This window comes from Arvicanthis niloticus, chromosome 5, assembly GCF_011762505.2.
Source record: "Arvicanthis niloticus isolate mArvNil1 chromosome 5, mArvNil1.pat.X, whole genome shotgun sequence".
In the NCBI taxonomy this organism is placed as follows: Eukaryota; Metazoa; Chordata; class Mammalia; order Rodentia; family Muridae; genus Arvicanthis; species Arvicanthis niloticus.
This window is the reverse complement of record NC_047662.1, coordinates 100,150,657-100,171,777: the sequence shown is the minus strand read 5'-3', so window position 1 is coordinate 100,171,777 and position 21,121 is coordinate 100,150,657. Positions and strand designations below refer to the sequence as shown.

The window sequence follows — 21,121 nt, the reverse complement described above, 5'->3', positions numbered from 1 at the left end:
TAGGTCAGGAAAAAGAGTTCCTCAGGTAAACTCTTGAGGGAAACTAAGAACCCAGAGAAAATGTGGCTTATTTACTAATTGTTTTAGAGACAGGGTCTCAGGTAGCCAAAGCTGACCTCAAACTCACTGTATAGGTGAAGCTGACCTTGAACTCCTGACCCTCCTGCCTCCACCTTTTGAGTTCTGGATTTACAGGTGTGCTCTACCATGCCTGGTGTCAGGAGGTGCTAGGGATCAAAGCCAGGGCTTTGTGTATCTAGGCAAACATACTGCCAGCTGAGCTATGTCCTCAGACCCACGTCATCTTAGCTACGGGAGAAACCGACTGCTCTTGTCATTTGTAGGGACAGGGACATTGATTGTTCATCTGTTTCAGCTGTTGATATGTGACTCCAGAATCTTCTCTTCAGACCTCCAGGGAGTGCTTTTGTCCTCTTAGGGAATGTGTAATGACAGACATGTGTCAGTACTTGGTGTAGGGATGCCTCAACCGTCACTGTGGTCATATGCACTGGACAATTTAATTTGGGTCCTATCATGCTGTACAGACAGACTCTTCCCTCTCCAGGAGAAGCTTGAGGACATTGTACCTAGAGAAGTTCAGTGAATTCATACAGGCGTGTTGCTAAGCAACGGGATTAATTAGGACCCTTGAGTGATAGCCAAGTTAGCTGAGTCAAACATGGGGAATTTGGACTGGGAATCCAGGAAGCTCTAGGGTAGAGATGTGGATCAGACAGGAACCAGGCTGAGGCCAAGCCTCTCTCTCCTCTCCCTCCCCACCCCCTCTTCCCCTGCCCCAGAGGCTTCCATGTAGCCCTGTCTGGCTTTACCTCTCTATGTATTGAAGTGAACCTTGAACTCCTGATCCTCCTGAATTTACCTCCCCAATTCTAGGATTACACTCCGAGACACCAAGCTCCACTAAACAGCCAGAAAAGGCCTTTCAAACATGTTTGTGATCCTGGTGGTTGAAACCAGACACTGCTGCCAGGCAGGCAAGTCTACCTACTCACTCTTCTTGTTTCTGCCTCTTTCTCTCTCACAAGCAGGCTTTTCTGTTTTGTGAAAGACCAGGATCACCTCAGTCATGGCCTTCTTCTTCCTGACTTCCACATTCTGTAGAAGACACCCGTGGGCCCTGTGTGCCCGAGTGTGTGACTGTTGCTCTGGCCCCATTCTGAATGGGTATCATGAACTGAGTGGTCACCCTTGAGAGAACTGACTCCCAAGGCCAGCAGCAGGGAACAAAGCTAAGTGAACTCGTTTGCCTACTTCCAGCAAGTAGCCACAGGGAGGGAGCTTAGAGGCAGCAGCTCCTGCCCTTATTCCCCCATCCCCTTCCCCTGACTTCATGGTCATCTGTCCAGGCAGTAGTGCCCCAAGCTGTTCACCGTCTAGTTCACCATGTGCGTGTAGAACCCTGATGAAGTAGCCATTTGAGGCCCACAGTTTCCCTCCAACTTTGTGAGAGAAATATGGGTGTTTTCTCCAGCATAACTATGGTTCCGGGTGGGATCTGATTCTGGGTGCAAGCTGGGTGATGTATTCCTAGGAATAGTTACAAGAAGCCCCTGATGGTGTTGGGGGTGGGGTAGGGTGGCACAGACAAGGCCTCTGGAGGCAGCGGCCTCTGTTAGAGCCCTGGCTGAGGGACAGCTTAGATAGCACTGGTGCTCTGTGCATAGTCCGCACTGGCTTTTGCCTTAGTGCCTTTGTGATTGGTCTGAGTGTGTGGGTGTGGTTCTCATCCTCCCCTTCCTGGATGAACACTAACCTAGACCTAACTGAGAGGTCCCAGGCCCAGAGCCTGGGCACTGTTGTAGCCCCGGCCTCTCTCCCATGGGCCTGAGCAGTGTTTGTTGACTTTCTGTCAGGCGTGGACCCATCCAGAGCCAAGAAGTCTCGTTAGGAACAGCACGCTCCAGTTCCTGCAGAAAGCGTGGCTGCCCCAGGCCTTGAACCTGCCCTGGTTCTCCCAGGAACCATCTGCAGCCCCAACGGCCTCTCTGAAGAAGCCTTGAGCTTGGGCTCCAACTTGCAGGAAGGACTTCCTTTCTGCGGGAAAGGAGTAGGGGAGCTGTGTGATAATGTCGGCCTTGTTGCCACAGTGAAAATGTTCCTACGGTGCAGCATCCACTCTTCTCTCAAGCTCCACCAGTCATCCAAACTGTCTGCTGGAAGATGAGCATGGTGGTGCCTGGCATCCCAGCAGCCCTTGGGAGACTAAGGCAGGAGGAGCGCAATTGTAGGCCAAGCCAAGGACGGGCTACACAGTGATGGTCTGAGCTGGAAGAGAGCAGCCCCACACCTAGCGGAGTGCCGGCCAGAGTTCACTCGTAGCCCCCTCACCTTTCCTCATACTTCAAAGCCGGCTCCGCATCTCGTATGCACTCCTTGGGTGCCTGTCCTCACAAGCTTAGCCACTCAAACCTAGGAGTGAGTCCCCACGTCTTCATCCAAGAATCATCTACTCAAGTCCCACCTTAGGTTGGACCCTATTGCCAAGCCGAAAAGATGTAAACAGGCTCAAGGGGACTCACTGGCTAGTGCAAAACACACAAGCACCCGTGTGCACAGCCCAGACAGAAGCCAAGACCAGAGCAAGGGCTTTTCAGTCAGAAGGGCTGGCTGGCTGGATGGATGGATGGATGGATGGATGGATGGATGGATGGCAGCGGTCAGAAAAGGCTTTCAGGAAGAGGTGACCAGAGAGATTGTGTTCTGAGAAGAAATTGATAAAGTGCCCCCTGCAGGCTGAAGCTGCTGAGAGTGACATCCAGGGCAAAGGTGCCGAGAGGCTCAGCAGGACTGGAGCTGTGGCAGTAAGAGAAGGTTAGAAGCTTGGACAGGAGAGGCCATCTAAGATGATGGGGACTTTGTCCTGTGGGGAGTAGGGAAACGGTAAGGACTTGTGTTTGGGTTAAAGTGGATGCTGAAGGCAGCCCTAGTCAGAACGGCTTCTCTTGGGGGCTGTGAGGGGCTTGGCTACGAGTACGGGGACATTCAGATGTGGTGGCACACACTTTTAATCCAAGCGCTTGGGAGGCAGCAAGAGTTATCTTTGTTTTAGGCCTACATGGTCTACATACATATAAGTTTGCTAGGCTAGCCCAGGTAGGGGAGTGGAATTTTGAAGCCTCGAAGACAGAACCTGAACTAAGGCTGTGGAAGAAGGGTAGACAAAGGCCCATTTACCCCCAGAGTAATGGCACATGCCTGTAACCCCAGCACTTGGCAGGAGAATCATTGTTTGAAGCCAACCTGGGCTACATAGTAAATTCTAGGCTAGCCTGGACTACATAAGACCCTGTCTCAAAAACAAACAAGGTGGAAGGCTATGAGATGGTTCAGCAGATGGATGATCTGAGTTTGCTCCTTAGGACCCAGCTCCTGACAGTGTCCTCTTACCCACTGACCCCCGACACACGCACATGAGCACACACGTACATATGCAGAGTAAAGAAGTGTTTAAAAAGGACACGGTGAGCAGGCCTAGGAAGATGCCCATCTGCTTGGGGAGCGGGGTGTGAGGTAGGCTGGCCATGGAAGCATTCATATTCATGGTTTGGGTACACAGGATGTTCAGGGAAGAAAGTTTGTGAAATTCTCTCTGTCTCTGTCTCCCTCTCTCCCTCTCTCCCTCTCTCTCTCCGTGTGTGTGTGTGTGTGTGTGTGTGTGTGTGTGTGTGTGTGTTGGGTTGTAGTGTGTGTGGGTTGATGTATGGGTTCTGTGCCTACCCCCAAGGGGCCAGGGCCGCTGCTCAGAGAGGCAGAGGCTCAGGAAGTTGCCCTGTTCTCCCCACTCTGGCTCCCTGGGAGTGGGAAGCGCAGTCTGAGGTCCTGCGGGGAGCCAGAGCTCTTGGCTTGGGGGTCCCTGGGCCAAAGGCAGCCTAGGACCAGCTGGTTCTCAGGTTCTTGGGCCCCCAGATGCTGCTGGGGCCAAGCATGAAGTGGGGGTGTACAGGCTAGATTTGCCAGCAGCCAAAGGGGAGAGGGAGAGAGAGTGGCTGTGGCCCCAAGGGGATGAGAGCCTCGCTTGGCTTGGGTGGCTGGTGGTCTCCGTGGAGACATTGCCAGCAGGAGACTAGGCAGTGGACTGAGGCCTGCTCCACTGTTCCCCACAGTGGATTTCGAAGAAGAGAACAACAGTCCATGGTCTTAAGATGTTTATTGTGATGTCTGAAAGTAGATGAAAACTATACCCTGGTTTCTTTAGGGCGGGTTTGAGGTTAAATACCTTTTACCGGGAGGACGGTCTGAGAAGGAATGTTTAATTGACTACACCCCTCTTGCCTTTAGGTACCTCATTAATATGAAGATCTGTCTTAAGGCTTTGTGGTCTGTAGTCACGCCCTCTACCTATGGAGGGGCTGGTAGGGGCGTTGTCCTGCGTGACTGAAAGGCACGGAACTATGGAGGTCTGTGGCCTCCTGTCAGGAGCCTGGAGTCTGGGAGTGGGGCGAAATGCATGCCGTCCCTTAGGGACACCTGTGTCCCACCTGGATCACCTGGAGACTCTGGCAGTTTCCAGCCAGTGTTTGACCAGAAAGGCTGTCCTTTCACGGCTCTCTCTCTCTCTCTCTCTCTCTCTCTCTCTCTCTCTCTCTCTCTCTCTGTGTAGCTGGTCTTTTGGCTGCTTTGTGGGTTCTTCTCTCTTCTATTCTTCTCAGCCCCTTTCCAACCCTTTCACCTCCCTAGCACTAGATAGGAGATAAGAAAGGATAGGAAAGAAATGAGATCTCAAAATAAAATCAGGGGTCAGAAAGGGGGTGACATCATCATTAGACTACTTCCTGCTGATAAGGGAGTCAAGTTCCATGGGGCGAGTTCGACCTTCACTATCAGGATATCTAATTTCTTCTTGTTGTTTCTTCTTTACTCATGTCTCCTTTACAAACCACAACCAAGAGCAACCAACCAACAACTTTAACATAGGTGTGGCTTTTTTTCTGGGGGCATCAGGTCACACCATGTAGCCCAAGCTGGCTTCAAACCTGTGGTCCTCCTGCCTCTGTCTCCCAGATGCCTGTATTACAGGTGTATCCCACAATGTAGCATTCCACTTAGACTTTTAAAACCACAACAATCCTGACCTGTGATGCGCCCTCTGGTGGAAACTTTATGAATTAGTTTTTTTCATTAGCCTGGGCATTTAGAAATATCTGTTCTCTTTTTTTTCCTTTCTCCGTTTTCACATTAGTATATTCAGATCTTTATCATTAGTTGTAGAATTTAAAAGAAACACTTTAAAAATAAAATATAGATTTTTTTAATTTAAAAATTTTTTAATTTGTGAGCATAAAGGGATATAAGGTGTATCACACCAGTCCCTTATGACAATAGGTGACTGCCAGCGCTCAACTTCAGATGGTTCTCTCAACTTCTCTGAACCTCTCCCATCAAGGCTCAGAGAACACTGCAGATGTAAGAGCCATAGGCTGGGGATGAGAGCTGTCAAGTCCTGTCTTCCAGGCACGGCATAGCAGACGCTTACCATCCTTGGCTTCTGCAGAAGGGCTGCATGACATGGGAGCTAGTTAGTCAGAATTTTACATGGGTTGAGAAACGCTACTCCAAGGCCCTGCCTCTGACTGAGAAGCTACTAGCAACTGATGGGTGGTTGCTGAGGGGGGTGGAGGGATGTAGCCACAGGTAAGTCGTTCATGCTTGTGTATGCCCCCATCCATTCACATACAGTCAGCACTAACTGGACTAGGGTGAAGGGTAGTTATGTTTTTCTCTTATTGAAAACAGATTTTTTTCTCACATAATATATCCCAATCACTATTACACCTCCCTCGGCTCCTCCCAGTTCTCCCCGGCCTCCCTGCCATCCAGATCAACCTACTTTCTGCCTCTCATTAGAAAACAGGCATGTAAGAGTTAATAAAATAAAATATAGTAAGATAAAACAAAATCTAACACATCAGAATTGGACAAAACAAACAAACAAACAAACATAAGGAAAAGAGCCCAAGAAAAGGCACAAGAAATAGACACACATGCACTCTATTCAGGAATTCCATAAAACACTAATCTGGATTTCAGCCCAGCTTAGATTTCTTGCCATATACTCCTTCGGGTGTGGATTTCTTCTTTTTGTTCTAGAGCTTTCTGGTGTGCTGTTAAATTACTAGTACAAGATCTCTGGGGTTTGCTGCTGTTCTATGTAGACATTAGTGCTATGAACCGCCTTCATTGTGTCCTATAAGATTGAGTATGTTTGATTTTATTATAATTTAATTCTAGAAAGCCCTTAATTTCTTTCTCTTGACCTGTTTTTCACCCAGTAGTGAGTTGCTCCATTCCCATGGGTTTGTAAGCTTTCTATTGTTTCTGTTGTCCGTGACATCCTGCTTTAATCTGTGGTGGTCAGACAGGATGGAGGGTGTTATTTAAATTATCTTATGTCTGTTGAAACTGGCTTTGTGTCCAAATATGTGGTCAATTTTAAAGGAAGTTCTGTGATCTGCTGAGGAGAAGGTATATTATTTTGTGTTTGGTGGAATGTTCTGTAGACACTGTTAGGTCCATTTGGTGTATAACATCTGTCAACCCCAGCATTTCTCTGTTCAGTTTTTGTCTGGATGACGTGTCTATTGGTGAGAGTGGTCTCCCACTATCAGTGTGTGAGAGTGTGTTTTAAGGTGTGATTTAAGCTGCACTACTGTTTCTTTTATGAACTTGGATGACCTTGTATTTTCTGCATAGAGATTAAGAATTGAAATGTCCTTGGTAAGTCTTTGCTTTGATAAGTCCTTCCCCAACTCTTCTGATTAGCTTTGTCTTAAAGTCTATTTTGTAAGATATTAAAAATGTCTACACTGGCTTGCTTCTTATGTCCACTCGCTTGGGATAACTTTTCCATCCTTTTATTTTGAGGTGCTGTCTGCCCTTGATGTTAAGGTGTGTGTCTTGGATGCAAGGGTGGAGCCTCTTTCTGTACCCATTCTCTAGTCTGTATCTTGTTACTGGGGAACCGAGACCATTGATGTTGAGAATTATCAATGGGAGGTGTTGATTCCCATTATTTTGTCGTGGTGGTGTCACCAACCCCTGATTTTGTGGTCTGTGATTATTCCTTGTGGGTTTTTTTTTTTGGGGGGGGGGCAGGGTTGGTTAACTCCTTGTGGGTTTTTTTGGGGGGAACAGGGTTGGTTAACCCCTTTAAGTTCGAGTTTTCCTTCCAGCACTTTCTGTAGGGCTGGATTTGTAATTAGATGATGCTTAAATTTGGTTTTATCACGAAAGTATCTTTTTTTTTCTCCATCTATTGTGATTCCAAGTTTTGCTGTGTATAGCAGTCTGGGCTGGCATCTGTGGTCTCTTACAGTCTGTAGAACATCTGTCCAGACACTTCTGGCTTTTAGTGTATCCATTGAGAAGTCAGGTGTTAATAAAATAGATCCACCTTTTCCCCTTGCAGCCTGAGTATTCTTTTTTTTTTTTTTTTTTTTCCTGTATATGCAGTGTTTTGATTACTGTGTGCCAAGGGGACTTGTTTTTCTGGTTTAATCTAGTTTATGTTCTATATGCTTCCTGTACCTTGACAGGCATCCCTATTCTAGTCCCTACAGTTTTCACTTGCAGATTTCCCTTAGTTTGGGTTTTCTTTATTGATTCGTTTTCCACTTTCAAGTCTTGGACAGTTTTTTTTTTTTTTTTTTTTTTTTTTTTCATTTCCTTCCACTGTTTGCGTTTCTATAGATTATCCAAGGGATTTCTTTGTTTCCTCGTTAAGGAGGACCTCCATCATTTTCATAAAGGCTACTTCAGGCCGGGCAGTGGTGGTGCACACCTTTAATCCCAGCACTTGGGAGGCAGAAGCAGGCGGATTTCTGAGTTCGAGGCCAGCCTGGTCTACAGAGTGAGTTCCAGGACAGCCAGGGCTACACAGAGAAACCCTGTCTTGAAAAACCAAAAAAAAAAAAAAAAAAAAAAAAAGAAAAAAAAAGGCTACTTCAGGGCTTTTGTTTTGTGTTTTAGCTATACTTTCTTCAGAACCTACTGTAGTAGGGTTGCTGGGCTCTAGTGTATTTTACGCTGGCCTCTAGGTATCTGGGTGTGGGAAGATTGCAATTTTAGGTGCTGATATCTGGCCTGGTGTTGGTTGGGTCCATGTGTTGTTCCTTGGTCTCTGTTGCTCTCTCTGGTTCTCAGGAGAATGTAGTGGTTGTCTGTGTGTTGCCTGGTAGGAAATTCTTCTGGGGTCCTGATAGGTGTGGGCACTGGGGGTTCTGAGTAAATGTGTTTCAGTATTGGGAGCTGACACTTGGGAAAGGGGATGGGCAGAGGCAGGGGGTCCACAGGAGGGAGGAAAGCAAGGTGTTCCACTATGAAGTGCTTAGTGCCCTGAGAATGGAGGCAGAGCATGCAGAGAGGCCACAATAGGTAGTCTATTACAGAATCGGGGATGAGACCGGGAGACTGAATTTGGACAAGAGGAGGAAGTGTGAAGACCTAAAGCTTGCCTACCCACTTCACTGGCCTACATCTCTGGCAGGCTTGGCTAGGGTCCAGAGAAAGCTTACAACGGGATAAAGCAATAATTGGGGGGAAGAAAGGATGAAAGGGAAGATCCGTGTGATCCACCGGGGATGGGGAAGGAGAGGCGTGGCTGCAGGAGGTGGTCTGTGTTGTGGGATATCAACCAGAGAAGACTGCTCAGATAAGGACTTTAGCAACAGACACTCTTGATTAGTGGGCTACTACACTGGGTGTTCAGGATCCCAGTGTACCCCGAGCCTTTCTGAGGGTGAGTTTCTAAGCACAAAAAAACATGTTCTGAGTTGACATACTTCAGTTAACAAGAACAGTTAGCCAGAGGCAAAACTACAGAAGCCAAAAAGCAAGGTTGATACATTTAGAGACTCTGGACTTTAGTGGATTAATTTATTTTTTCATTTTGTCTTGTGGTGCTGTCTACATGCCGTGTTTTACAGCCTGAATGGTACTTCCATCATGGAGTCAGTTGTGCTAGGGTTTCAGGGCCTACTAAGGTCTGGGACCCTGTTATATTCCCCACGGGTTTTAGTGACTGAGTCAAATCATGGACTCATCCTGCTTTAGAGAGGTGTAGCTGGTCCTAAGGACCATTAATTCTACTGAACTAATACATAATTGATTTTATAATTTAAGATGAAGTGTCCCGCTATTAATTCAATCAGAATGAGAATAAAGACACAGCCAGTGCTGATAGCAGAGCAGTTAGCCAGGGGACCCAGAGAACAGAAACTGGCACCAATTATCTGATTGATGTCGTTGCCTCGTTCTCTTTTTGAGTTTTCAACCATGGCACGATGTTTTTTAAATTTCTCCTGATCAATTAGCATAGAAACAACAGGTTATTCCAAATCTATCTAGGCATACTTTCTTCATCTCGTGAGAATTAAGTTTAAGCCTCTCTGATTTTGTGACATCATTTTTGTAAAGGAATCTAACTTTTGTTTTAATTGAGAAATGGAAACTTTTAATATTCCAGGTCCTGGGCCACCTGTCTGCTTAGTTCCTTAAAGTTCTTATCTCCCATGATAAAAGCTGGTGCGCCTGCTCCAGCTGAGCCAGGTATGCCTGCTCTGACCCCGGGTTGGGTGAGGACCGAGAGAGCTTTTTTTTTTTTAAAAAAAAAGACCAGAGTCCATATTATATAAAGCATCAGAAGAAGCAACACATTTAGTCAAACCATTGGCACACACCCATCAAGTTGTCTCTGAGACCCAGTAATATTGAGGTTGTCCAGATAATTACCCACAAGGCAGAATGGCAGGCATCAGGATAAGGGGATGTGCCTAGGTTAAAGGTTTTGAATATTGGACAAGTTCCCATCCCATAAGTCCTCTAATGTTAATTTGGGTTGCCCCTGGTTACAATGAGTTTGTCAGTCAATGGGCCGACAGTCTGCTTAGTCCCTATGTAGTCCGGGAGCTGGAATTCTAAGCACACAAAACCAGCAATCCTGGCCCATTTCTGGCTAGGAATGGAACTCAGCTAGGAGGCCCAGCCACAGGGCATGTATAAACTCTGTAATTTTAACTCCAAAGATAAACTCCGATAAAACTATACACTTGCCAGGCGGTGGTGGCGCACGCCTTTAATCCCAGCACTTGGGAGGCAGAGGCAGGCGGATTTCTGAGTTCGAGGCCAGCCTGGTCTACAGAGTGAGTTCCAGGACAGCCAGGGCTACTCAGAGAAACCCTGTCTCAAAAAAAAAAACAAAAAAAAAAAAAACAAACTATACACTTATCAGTAAACAGAGGTCAAGACGGGGTAAAGGCGGCTGGTCTGCAGTCACATTGGCTCTCACTGCCCCTGTATCTGTCTTCCTCAGTTCCCAGGTCCAGACCTGAGGGAGGTGGACATTGGCCCATGATCCTGCATTCATCCTAAACATAAAACTTGGACGAGGTGGAAGGGCAGGGAGCAGAAGGACCCGGAGCCTGAGGAAGCCTTAATTTTAATGGGTCCATAAGCTAGGAAAGTCCATTTGCCTGAAGACTGTAGTTTGCTTTCTGACCTGGGTGGGTGTGGTGGATTCATGGTGTAATGCTAGCTCCCTTCACAGCCATAGGAGTGCAAAGAATCACCCCATTGTGATCTAAGCTGATCCCAATGCCCCTTTGGCTACCCGTTTGACCCAGGCGGTATCACCAGACTCAAATGAGGAAAAACTGGCGGTGAACTCGGAGATCAGCTGGGTTTCTCAGACAGTCTGATAAATAACCTGTACGGAGAACGGGAGGGCTGTAGCGGCTTGAGAATGGAGTGTTAGCGAAGTCTGCCAACAGCTGGTCTCTGAACCTGTGAAGCAGTGGAGAAGGTCTTGCAAAAATAATCTCATGGGAGGCCGGTGGTATATACCCCTCTGTGGGGTACAGTGGATCCAAAGCAAAGCAAAGAAGAAAGCCTATCTACCCTTTGCTGGACTCTAATGAGAGTTTTGTTAGTTTCTTTTAATGTCCTGTTTAATTTTTTTTTTTTTTTACTTGTTCAGAGTTCTGAGGTCTATATGCACAATGAAGTTTCCAATCTATGTCTAAAGCTATTTAGTTGAGAGGTTTTGGCTATGGTCACCTTGAAGCCTTGGTTGGCCTACAACAATGTAGACCAGGCTGGCCTGAGTGTTGGGATTAAGGTCTTTTACTATCACACCTGGACTGGCACCTAACTGATTTGACATAGGGTCTCCCTCGGTAAGTCAGGCTGCCCCTTCAAAACTACCCCTACAAAAATTAGTGCTGGAATTATAGGCACACTCAACCTACCATTTATCTTTATCTTTAAAAGAAGTATGCCTGCATATTATCTTGATTCCCTCCTTATACTTTTAGGGTTGAGGTTTCAAGCTTAGGCGGCAGGCTACATAGCAAGCACCTTACACCTGCTAAACTATTCCAATACCTTTTCATTCCTTTGAGAAGGGGGAGGTGTACCCTGTTATGCTGCCCAGGCTGCCTCAGAAGGCCTAGGCTCAGGTGACCCTTTTTTCCTTTCTGGCTTGTCTCCCCTACTAAAATTTGGTAGCGTGGACCTACCATTCCCCAGGGCTTCTGGAATTTAGCATAGCCATATTTCTCTCCTCACCAGTGTCCACACTAGGGCTCTTCTAAGGCTAAATCGTAAGAGAAGTGTACATTGTCCTTGGCTAAGCTAGCTTAATTTTGGCAGGACAGCTGTTCTGATATTTCTGTCCTAAAGCAGCAAAAACATGTGAGGCCCATCTCCACTTACTACAGAAATGCTTTATCTCTATATTTTTGACCAACAGTTACTAGAAGATATACAGTCACTATTAGAAGATTTCATAATATTTTTTTTTCTTCCAAGACAAGGTCTCATATAACCCAGACTGGTCTCAAATTCCCTATGTAGCTGAGGATGACCTTAAATTTCTGATCCTGTCTTCACCCTACCTCAAGAACTAGGGTTACCCCTGTGCACCACCAAGTTGCTTATGCGGTGCTGGGACCAAATCCAGGATTCATGCATGGTGGACAAGCTATCTACCTCCTGAGCTAAACCTTCCACTTAAAAAAAAATGATTGAGACACAGGCCTAGGGTAATGGAAGCAGGAAATCGCCACATTGCCAATGTTTACTCCTAAGTAGAAAGGCAAAGGTGGCAGCATGTTGGTGTTTTGTGTGCCCTGCTCATGGTTGGTAGGCTGCTAGGGATGGGCTGTAGGATACAGCCACTGCATCTCACTTTACCTTCATCTCATGCATAGGCCAAGAACCAAGGGCTTGGTGAGAGTTTAGATTCTGGTGGTGCTGGACATCAAACCCAAGGCTTGCATATGCTAGGCAAGTGCCCAATCATGAAGCTACTAGTCTTAGGCCAGAAGAGGATGTTGGATGCGTTGGATTCAGGATTTTTGACAAAAGCAGCAACCTCTTATAAAGAGAGGAGTCATCTCCAGCCCCAACTGTCATTTACTTTTCTAATTTAAGTAGCTGGGAATTCTAAAGGTACTAGTCAAACATAAGACATGGGAATCTACTGACCAGATAAGGAATGCTGACTTTTGACACAGGATCTCATCCAGTCGTCCTTGAACTCACCATGCCGTCAAGGCTGTCCTAACTCAATCCTCTTGCCTTTCAAGTACTGGGATTCTAAGTAAGTGTCACCAATTTCAAGTCTGTATGATGCTGGGATAAACCCAGGGTTATGCTCAGCAAGCACTCTACCTCCCAAGCTATATCCCCAGCCCTCTTTGTTCCTGATGCTGCCAGGGCAGCTATTGTTCATAAAAACTAAGCCTGCTTTGTAAGTGAAGGTTAAAGGGTAGGTACCTGAGTATCTCCTCTGACCTAGCTTGCTTTTTACACATCCAAACCATGTATATTGATCATATGCATACCTAGTTTGTCTGTCCCACTTCCCCAGGCACCTCCAGCACATCTCCATTCTCCCGCCTTCTTTATGACCCTCCTCCTTGTAACCCACTTCGATGGCTACTTGTTGTCAACAATGGCTGTGTCTGCAAGTAATAAACGTAAGCAGCTTGTACATCTGTGGGATTGTTTTCTTGATTAATTAAATCATTTGAAGTGGGAAGAACTACTTTTAATCTGTATCTTTTTTGGGGGCGAGGGGGAGGTTCATCTTTAATCAGGACCATACCTTTTGCTGGTAGCCTATATAAAGGACATAGAAGAAGGAAGCTTGCTCTCACTCTATGGCAAGCCCATTCTTTCACTGCTACTAATGCCTACTTCGAGATTCTAGCTTACACTGGACTAATACACTCATTGAGTACAATTAGCTGCTGCCTGTTGGGATGTTGACTAGTCTTGGCTTGAATTTTGTACAGATAACTATTGCTGCAAATGAGTTTTGGCATGTTGTCCGAAGACAGCACTCATTACGTTCTTCCTCTTTCACAGGTCCTGAGCCCCTGGGGAAGAGTTGTGCAGACTCAAACTTTTTAATTTTATCACTCTATGCTTTAAACTAGTCAGATTGAAGATCACTTTACTCTGAATAATTAATCTAACTTGTTATGGTGTAAAGGGCCCAACTGTGATTCCCAGGACCCACATTAAAGCAAAACAAACAAAAAAGAGCTGAGGATGGTGGCAGATACTTGAGGTGCCAGTGTTGGGGAGGTGGAGGCCACAGAATTTTGGGGGCTCAACCATCAGCCTAGTCTAGCCTGCTTGGTGAGATCCACGATAGTGAGAGGCCCTGTCTCAAAGAATAAGAGAAACTCCTGAGTAACTTTCAGTTATCACCCTCTGCACACACAAAGTTGAGAGGTGGAGAGTAAGGTGCATTTAAAGAGGATCTCCTTCACTATAGTCCAATTGACTTTAGCTTCAACTACCATGTGTCAGGATTATAGACATACACTTTCCAAGGTTAAAGTACAGCTCCTTAGAAACCAGATACTGCAGCACAGCAGTCTGGACCTGAGCCATCAGGCACCAAGACAGCCACTTCCATTCTTCCATATGGAGAGGATATGTACTGGGTTGTTTTCCAGTTGAAGCATTCAACATGATCAATTCTTCTGCTTGGAAATGTGGCCACTAAACTACACTTCTATCAGACCACACAAGGATTTTATTCTAGTATAAACAGGGGCCTCTAATCATTTAAATATTATAGCCAGTGGTGTTTGCTGGCACATTTGAGTTGCTTGCAATACTATCAAAGCCTAGAGAATGCTGTAAACACTTGTCAAGGGGAAAAGAGATAGCTCTCTCTCCAGAGGTCCTGAGTTCAATTCCCAGCAACCACATGGTGCCTCACAAGCATCTGTAATGGGATCTGATGCCCTCTTCTGGTGTGTCTGCAGACAGCAGCAGTGCAGTCATATGCATACAATAAATAACAAGGGGAGGAGGAATTGGCAAGGATGAAGCCTTTACAGCATCAGCTTTATCCACTACTTCCTCCTAGAACAACACTTGCTGAGGATGTAATGACTTCTTACAACAGCTCTTTTCCAGGTTAGTGGTTTGTAATCAGGATTTCTGCATGAATTTGCTCGTGCAATACCAGACTCAGTTACCTGCTCAAGGAACTAAGGTCAGCTTATTGCTTACATTTCAAGTCAAAGGAGATCTATTATGCAATCATGTATAACAATAAGGAGAGGATCATTTTCCCTTGTTTTTATATTGACAGTGACTTGGATATAAACTGACCCTAATGTATACTTCCTTGTCCAGTTACCTGGGATTTTTTTCCTGTATTTTATGGTTCATGGGAGTGGGGGAGGGGTAGCTCCCTTAGATCCGCACATACCCATGTGTGGCTACATTGTCTGTTGAATGCTTGTCTTCCTTTTAAGGAAACAGGTACTCCACGTTCCAATGCTCATTGTGTGAGTTTAGGCTGTTTACACAATGCCAAAGCACACACTGAAAGATCAAGCCTGGCGGTCAGCACCTCACTACAGCCCTATTACTGTGCTGTGCTCCTCACCTCCACCCCTTTGCAAACACATCCTAAAACACAACTTACATGAAACGCAACATGTTTTAAGTGTACATCATACATTTATTACCAACAACCCTCTCAACTCCAAAATTGGGCACAGGGATTAAAAATAAAAATTCATTGCACTACTTAGTAAAGCATTACTAGTAACTTTCATAAAAAATGTACAAACTTTGTTAAAAATTTATCAAGCCTTCAAATGATTTTGGTTACAGATATTTATAATACATACATATGTTAACTGACACAATGGAATATGATTTGAGGAAATAACTCAGCAAATGATTCCAACAAACACCCCTGTGAGCTTTCATAATCTGAAACAAACAGGAACATGAGGTAAGCAGATGCACCGTGGGGGACAGACTTAAGGAAGGCCTGGAGATACTGTGAAAACACTCTCAGAAGCAGGCAGGCAGACTGTATGTGAACTTATAACAAGAAGCCCAAATATAAGAAATATTAGCAAATTACATTTCAGGGAGTGTGTAAAATCTAATTTCAGATTCTGCTAAAAAAAAAAAAATCTCAGGACATCTTGATACTTGCAGGCCTTGAGTTGTTTTGTGGAGGTTGGAGTTTTTAAAAGTACAAAATATCGTGATTCATGCAAAACAAAACAAAACAAAACAAAACAACAACAACCCCAAACCAAACCAAAATCAAAACCAAACCAAAAGAAAACAAAACTCCAAATCCAAATCATACAAAAACTCCACAGCTGGGTTAGGATGGTGAAGCCACTCATGTTCTAGGAGCACAGAGGACGAAGGCTACCCACATTCTCTGCCACCTGGTGCATCCCCCTAAGTGGTGATGGCCGCAGGACAGCTGCACTTCCTCATCTGCTAGCCACCAGGGCGCTCACCAAGGCCAGCTGGAGATCACATGCAAGTGTGCACCTACGACAAGCCTAACCCCTCCATGAACAGGTCTGCACTGTCTCAAGAGCTCTGTGCTGAGACATTTCCAGGAGACAGCAGTCATCTGCACAACAGGATTTTACCAGGACAGACCCAGAAGCCTCCTAAATTGCCAACTGCTTCTTTAAAAAAAAGCAAAGAAAAATCTACTGGGAAGGGACTTTATGGCAAACACTGATAGAAGAAAGAAAGGCTCCTTTCCAGTCGTGAGCACAGTGAGCCTTGGCAGTCAGTGTGTCTGCAGCAGTTAGGGAGTGCATCAACAGGATGGATGCTGAGTGGAACAGCGTCATGTTAAAGCTGTACAGGTACAAAGTTCTTGAAGCTATATAAAAGTCTATATATAAGATGAACTTTTACCATTTTAAACATGATTTCTTTAAATTAAAAAATGAAGATTAAACTGTATGTGATTTGGAGCTGATTAGTATAATTAGTATAATTTTGGTATTTAACACACCTTTTATTCATTAGGAAGCAGACGGGGTTATCCTAATGATTTAAAAGTAACATGTGCATTTTACCACTGTTTATGTGTTTCCGACACTAACACAAATCTAGGGGCAACAGAATGTAGGTCAAATCCTATTTGTCTAACTAGACAGAGGCAACAGTGTCTGGAAGAGGACAAAATTGTGCTTCTGTGTGGATTAACTTTCCTGAACTCTAGGCTGTGACAAGCTTAGAGAAACTTCAAGGGAGGGTAAGGAACTCGGCAGTAGTTGAACACTGTCCCTGTCTGAGTAAAAAACAGGCCTGGCGCCAACTGTGAGTTGAGTGAGGTTGGCAGCCAGGTGTCACGGCTGCGAGTGGAAGGCTGCAGCCTGTGTGGCTGCACACATGCTAACAACTCACAGAGGCAGAGAAGGCTGAGCACACTGAGAAAGGAATCCAATGTTGCTGAAAAATGACCTCAAACAATCTGATTTATGTTCAATAAACCTATTTTTAAAAAATACACACACACACACACACACACACACACACACAGAGAGAGAGAGAGAGAGAGAGCTATGTATCATTTCAGATTAAATAAAGGTCAATTCCCATTTGACAGCATTATTATTATTTTTTTTTATACAAAAATCCAATCTTCATTTACACTGCAAGTATTCTGGGCACCTGTTGTATTAAGCTTTTCTCATTCTAACATAAATTAAAAGAAAAAGAGTAAGACATCAAAGCAAACCAGGCCTGAGAAATGAGCCGTTGCACTTGACCCATTCTGAAACAAAGGTTTCAGTGAGAATCTTTACTGAGGGAAGAAGTAGACAACCTCAGGCCTGCAGTGCGTGAACTCAACTAACGCCACAGAACTCAACACAGAAACAAACACCTCTTGAAACCGTTGTGGCCCACGGAGGCCTGAGTGAAAATCACAAAGCAGAACCAGGCTGAGTTGCTAACACATTCTGCTCTAGTAGAAGTCAAGGAGGCGAGACTCATAGGACCAGTGGTGTTCTTAAAAATATATTACTCAAACATTCTCAGAACAGACCATAAATCTATACATTAATAAAAACTCAGGCCCTTTCCATAAGGAAGCTACTAGAAATGTAAGGAGAAGGCAAGTAACACTCAGATCACTGACTGAAATGCTAATATTGCTAATGACGATATATATATGATATTGCACCTTCTTTTTGGAAATTGCAAGTTGGAGACTTAAGTTTCTTTTACAATAGAATTGAAAATTTAAAAAAAAATCAGGTCATGGAGTGAGAATCTGATACTTTTTTCTTAAGTGACCCACTTAGGATCACCAAGGAAGAGAAGGGGACAGCTGCCTGAAGCAAAGGAAGGCTTTTCTCGTTCCATTCATTGGGAGGGAAGAGGATGGAGTATTCAATGCTTAGAATCGATGCACCCTTAGCAATCAGTGTGCAACAGCAAACACAAGGGAAAACCAGTGTACAGTACTAGTGCTGTTTAAATAACACACCAGATTATACATTGCAGCATAATTAAAACTACACACACATTCTTGGTACATGCTGGTATATAGGATCTCACACACACAGTAGCTACCATGCCCCCACACATGTAGTTGCCCACTCTCTCACAGATTCACTGATCACCAGCAGTCATACGCTGCACTCACTTCCACTCACAGTTTCTGAAGGCTCTATATAAGGTAGATTGCTATATCATCTGGAGCTACCACTTTTTATAAAAGCACATGCTAAAAGATCACGTCCACTGTAATCTTGCAGCAACACTCGGAATGATCACACAAAAACCAGGGAATGTTAGTGCACACACAAAATTAAGCTAAAGAAAAGGTCTTTGGAGTTCCAATCACACAGTTAGTATAACAATCCCATAATTGTGAAGACTAATTGTAAGCTTTTATAGTTGATTAAGTCACACAGTGCAAAGAAAGGTCCATTGACCCTTTTGGTAAAGGGAGGGCTGGAAGCCACACAGGTTGAGTTCAATGGATAGTCCATATATACATGTGATGAGGAACACCCAAACTCAATTTGTGCTCTTAGGCTGGTCACTCTGAATCCCGATGCACTTCTGAAGCATCAGCTCGGCAAATTGGGCAAGTACGATTTCCCTGAAAAACAAGAAGAAGGAAGCTCATTGAAGTCATGTCTCATATAGTCAAGTACCAAGTTCTACTGTTACTCTCATATGGTCTTTATGTTCTATTTCTTTAAAAGCAAATCCTAAACCAGGATGGTGGAGTAAGCCTGTAATCTAACTCTTGGAGACTGGAGAATCATGAGTCAAGCAAACCTCAGCTATATGAGAACTTGTTTCAAAACAAAACAACAAAGTAAACCTAGACAACTCATGAGTAACTTTTTAATGACTGTTTAAATTCATAAACATGATTTGCTATTTGCAATTAGTTTGGTAAAAAAAACAACTTAAGATCAAGATCTTGGCTGTTCTTTTTGTTTTTTTGGTTTTGGAGAGGGGATAACAGGGATGGGGCTGGGCATTAAATCCAGGAGGTCATACACACTAGTCTTCAGAATGGAGCACTGAACTACTCCTTCTCCTGTCCCCACCTCTTCACAGTGCTAGGACTTCACATGCCAAGAGGCTGGCTCCAGGCTTCACTACTCTTAGTTTTTGCAAGGTCTCTCTATTGTGTGGATCAGGCTGACCTCAAATTCAAGGAGATCTACCTGCCCTGCTTCCTGAGTACTGAGATTAACAAAGTAAGGTCATACCATACATGGTTCCTACTTACTCCTTCCCTGACTCCTACCGTATTTTTTCCTTTTATACAGCCAGGTGGGAAAAACAAAGGCATCACTTAGCTTAAGACCCGCTTACCCGATTAAGACCACTATTCAGCAAACACTCTAATTCCCGCATTACAATGGACAGCTCTGAGAGAAACCAGTCTTCTCGGCTGCTTGTTACTCAGTATGCCTGGCTCACCCTCAGCCTCTTCAGTTCCTTTACAATACAGAATGTGTTTTCTGTCTCATTCTCTACACTGTGGCCAGGGAGGTTTGTAAAACACAGCTGCAGTAGCACCTCCCCTTGTTTTTCAGAATCAAGCATAAACTCCTCCATGCTTCAGACTGACTTTTCAGTAACTAGTAACATCATCACCGGGTTTCCTCTGTTCACCACCCCTCACACACACACAAACCATGCTCTTGTTTGGTTTTTCTATGAAGTTCAGACTCTTCATTTTCAGGATTTAGTAGACAGGTCTTACTATGTAGTCTAGAATGGCCTTCAGGGCAAGATTTTCCTGGCTTAGCCTTCCCTTGAGTGGGAGGATCACAGGTATGTACCAAGCACACCAGCTGTACCTTACTTAACTCATCTCCTTATTAGACTATAAAAGTTGCCTAATTAACATATTCCACTAAAAAACCTCAAAATTGACTATTTAAATTCTTTTGTCATTTTATTTATATCTTATTCACATAATTGAGACTACACACAAAAAAAATGCTTTAAAAAGGAAGACAAGAAGCCTCAGCAGTCATGCTGACAGACCACAGACTGCTATTCTTAATCTTTGGGGCTTTCCATATGCACAGGAGAAGGACTGATCAGAATTTAGTAAAAAGCTTTCCTCAGAAAAATCTCTGGCAAAAAAGCCCCAGAAAGGTCCCATCCTGACTCTGATTTAATTAAAAAAGAATTCTCAGGAGCCCAGGTCTTAAGCCCAAGGTTAAATGAGAGCACACAGATAACAGGGACAAATGAGTGCTTGCTCCCTGCCTTGCCCAGGTGAAACTGCCACCACGTCGATGGCAACAATTACCTTCTTAAAAAACAAACAAACAAACAAACAAACAAACAAACAAAGCTGGAAACTACACCCAGAAGTCACCCATGCTAAGCACAGGCAGGACCAGTCTATCTCCAGTCCAATCTCTACAGCTACTCTTACCTGGACTTCTCACAGAGTGCTTCCTCTAAATACTATGCTTTCATCTAGTCTCCTGTGCCTCCCTCCCGCCCGCCTCCAAACCATGGACTTACTCAGATGAACTTATCATCAACAGAAATGCAAAGCATGGTCATTCTCTTTACACTTGTGGTCACTTTACCTTAAGCCATTTATCAACACACTTGGCATGGAACTCGTGGTTACAGGGTAAGACTCTAAGAAGCTGCCTTGACTCAAAATCACACATGCATACTACACACCTGGAAAAGAGCAAAGAAATCATTTTTGGTCTTCTATTTTGTTATGACTATTATGTTTGAAAAGCTATTCTCGGTTATCAAAATATCACTTAAAAAAATTACTACTATCCTAAACATGATGATGCTAAGGGATTTTCTGAGGTTCTTTGATTTACTGACAGATTATTAAAAGTTTCTGGTTAGCCGGGCAGTGGTGGCACACGCCTTTAATCCCAGCACTTGGGAGGCAAAGACAGGCGGATTTCTGAGTTCGAGGCCAGCCTGGTCTACAACAGTGAGTTCCAGGACAGCCAGGACTACACAGAGAAACCCTGTCTCAAAAAACAAAAAAAAAAAAAAACCAAAAAAACAAAAAAACAAAAACAAAAGTTTCTGGTTAAGGAGCAGGAGAGATGGCTGAGTGGTTAACAGTGTTTGTAAGCATGAAGACTCAAGCATCCATGTACAAAGCCAGGCATGGCTATGTGTGCAAGTAACCCCGGCATTGGGAAGTAGAGACAAGAAGTCTAGGGTTTCTGGCTGGCCTGTGTAGAGGCAAAAGCAAACTAGCTTAGTAAGGGATCCTATTTCAAGACAATAAAGTGGAAAGCACCCAATGTCCTGTGCAGGCACA

At 44.5% G+C, this 21,121-nt stretch overlaps 1 protein-coding gene and 1 long non-coding RNA gene across 21 annotated transcripts in view; one reads left to right on the top strand and one right to left on the bottom strand.

Moving 5' to 3' along the window:
* The first annotated feature begins 1,531 nt into the window (after positions 1–1,531).
* On the top strand, positions 1,532–14,926 carry LOC143442463 (uncharacterized). The gene is made up of 3 exons (XR_013110700.1): positions 1,532–2,904; positions 12,890–12,998; positions 13,390–14,926. It is a non-coding gene; the product is annotated as an uncharacterized LOC143442463 (long non-coding RNA).
* A 63-nt stretch (positions 14,927–14,989) lies between these two features.
* The window catches only part of Rnf38 (ring finger protein 38), a 103,005-nt gene continuing 96,873 nt past the window's right edge, over positions 14,990–21,121 (bottom strand). For all 20 annotated transcript variants that reach the window (XM_034502215.2, XM_034502217.2, XM_034502218.2 and 17 more), the window contains 2 exons: positions 20,409–20,508; positions 14,990–18,436 (listed from right to left, as the gene is read on the bottom strand). In XM_034502215.2, coding sequence (XP_034358106.2) covers positions 18,374–18,436; positions 20,409–20,508 — 163 coding nt within the window. In that variant the 3' untranslated portion in view covers positions 14,990–18,373. The remainder of the gene's footprint in view (positions 18,437–20,408; positions 20,509–21,121) is intronic.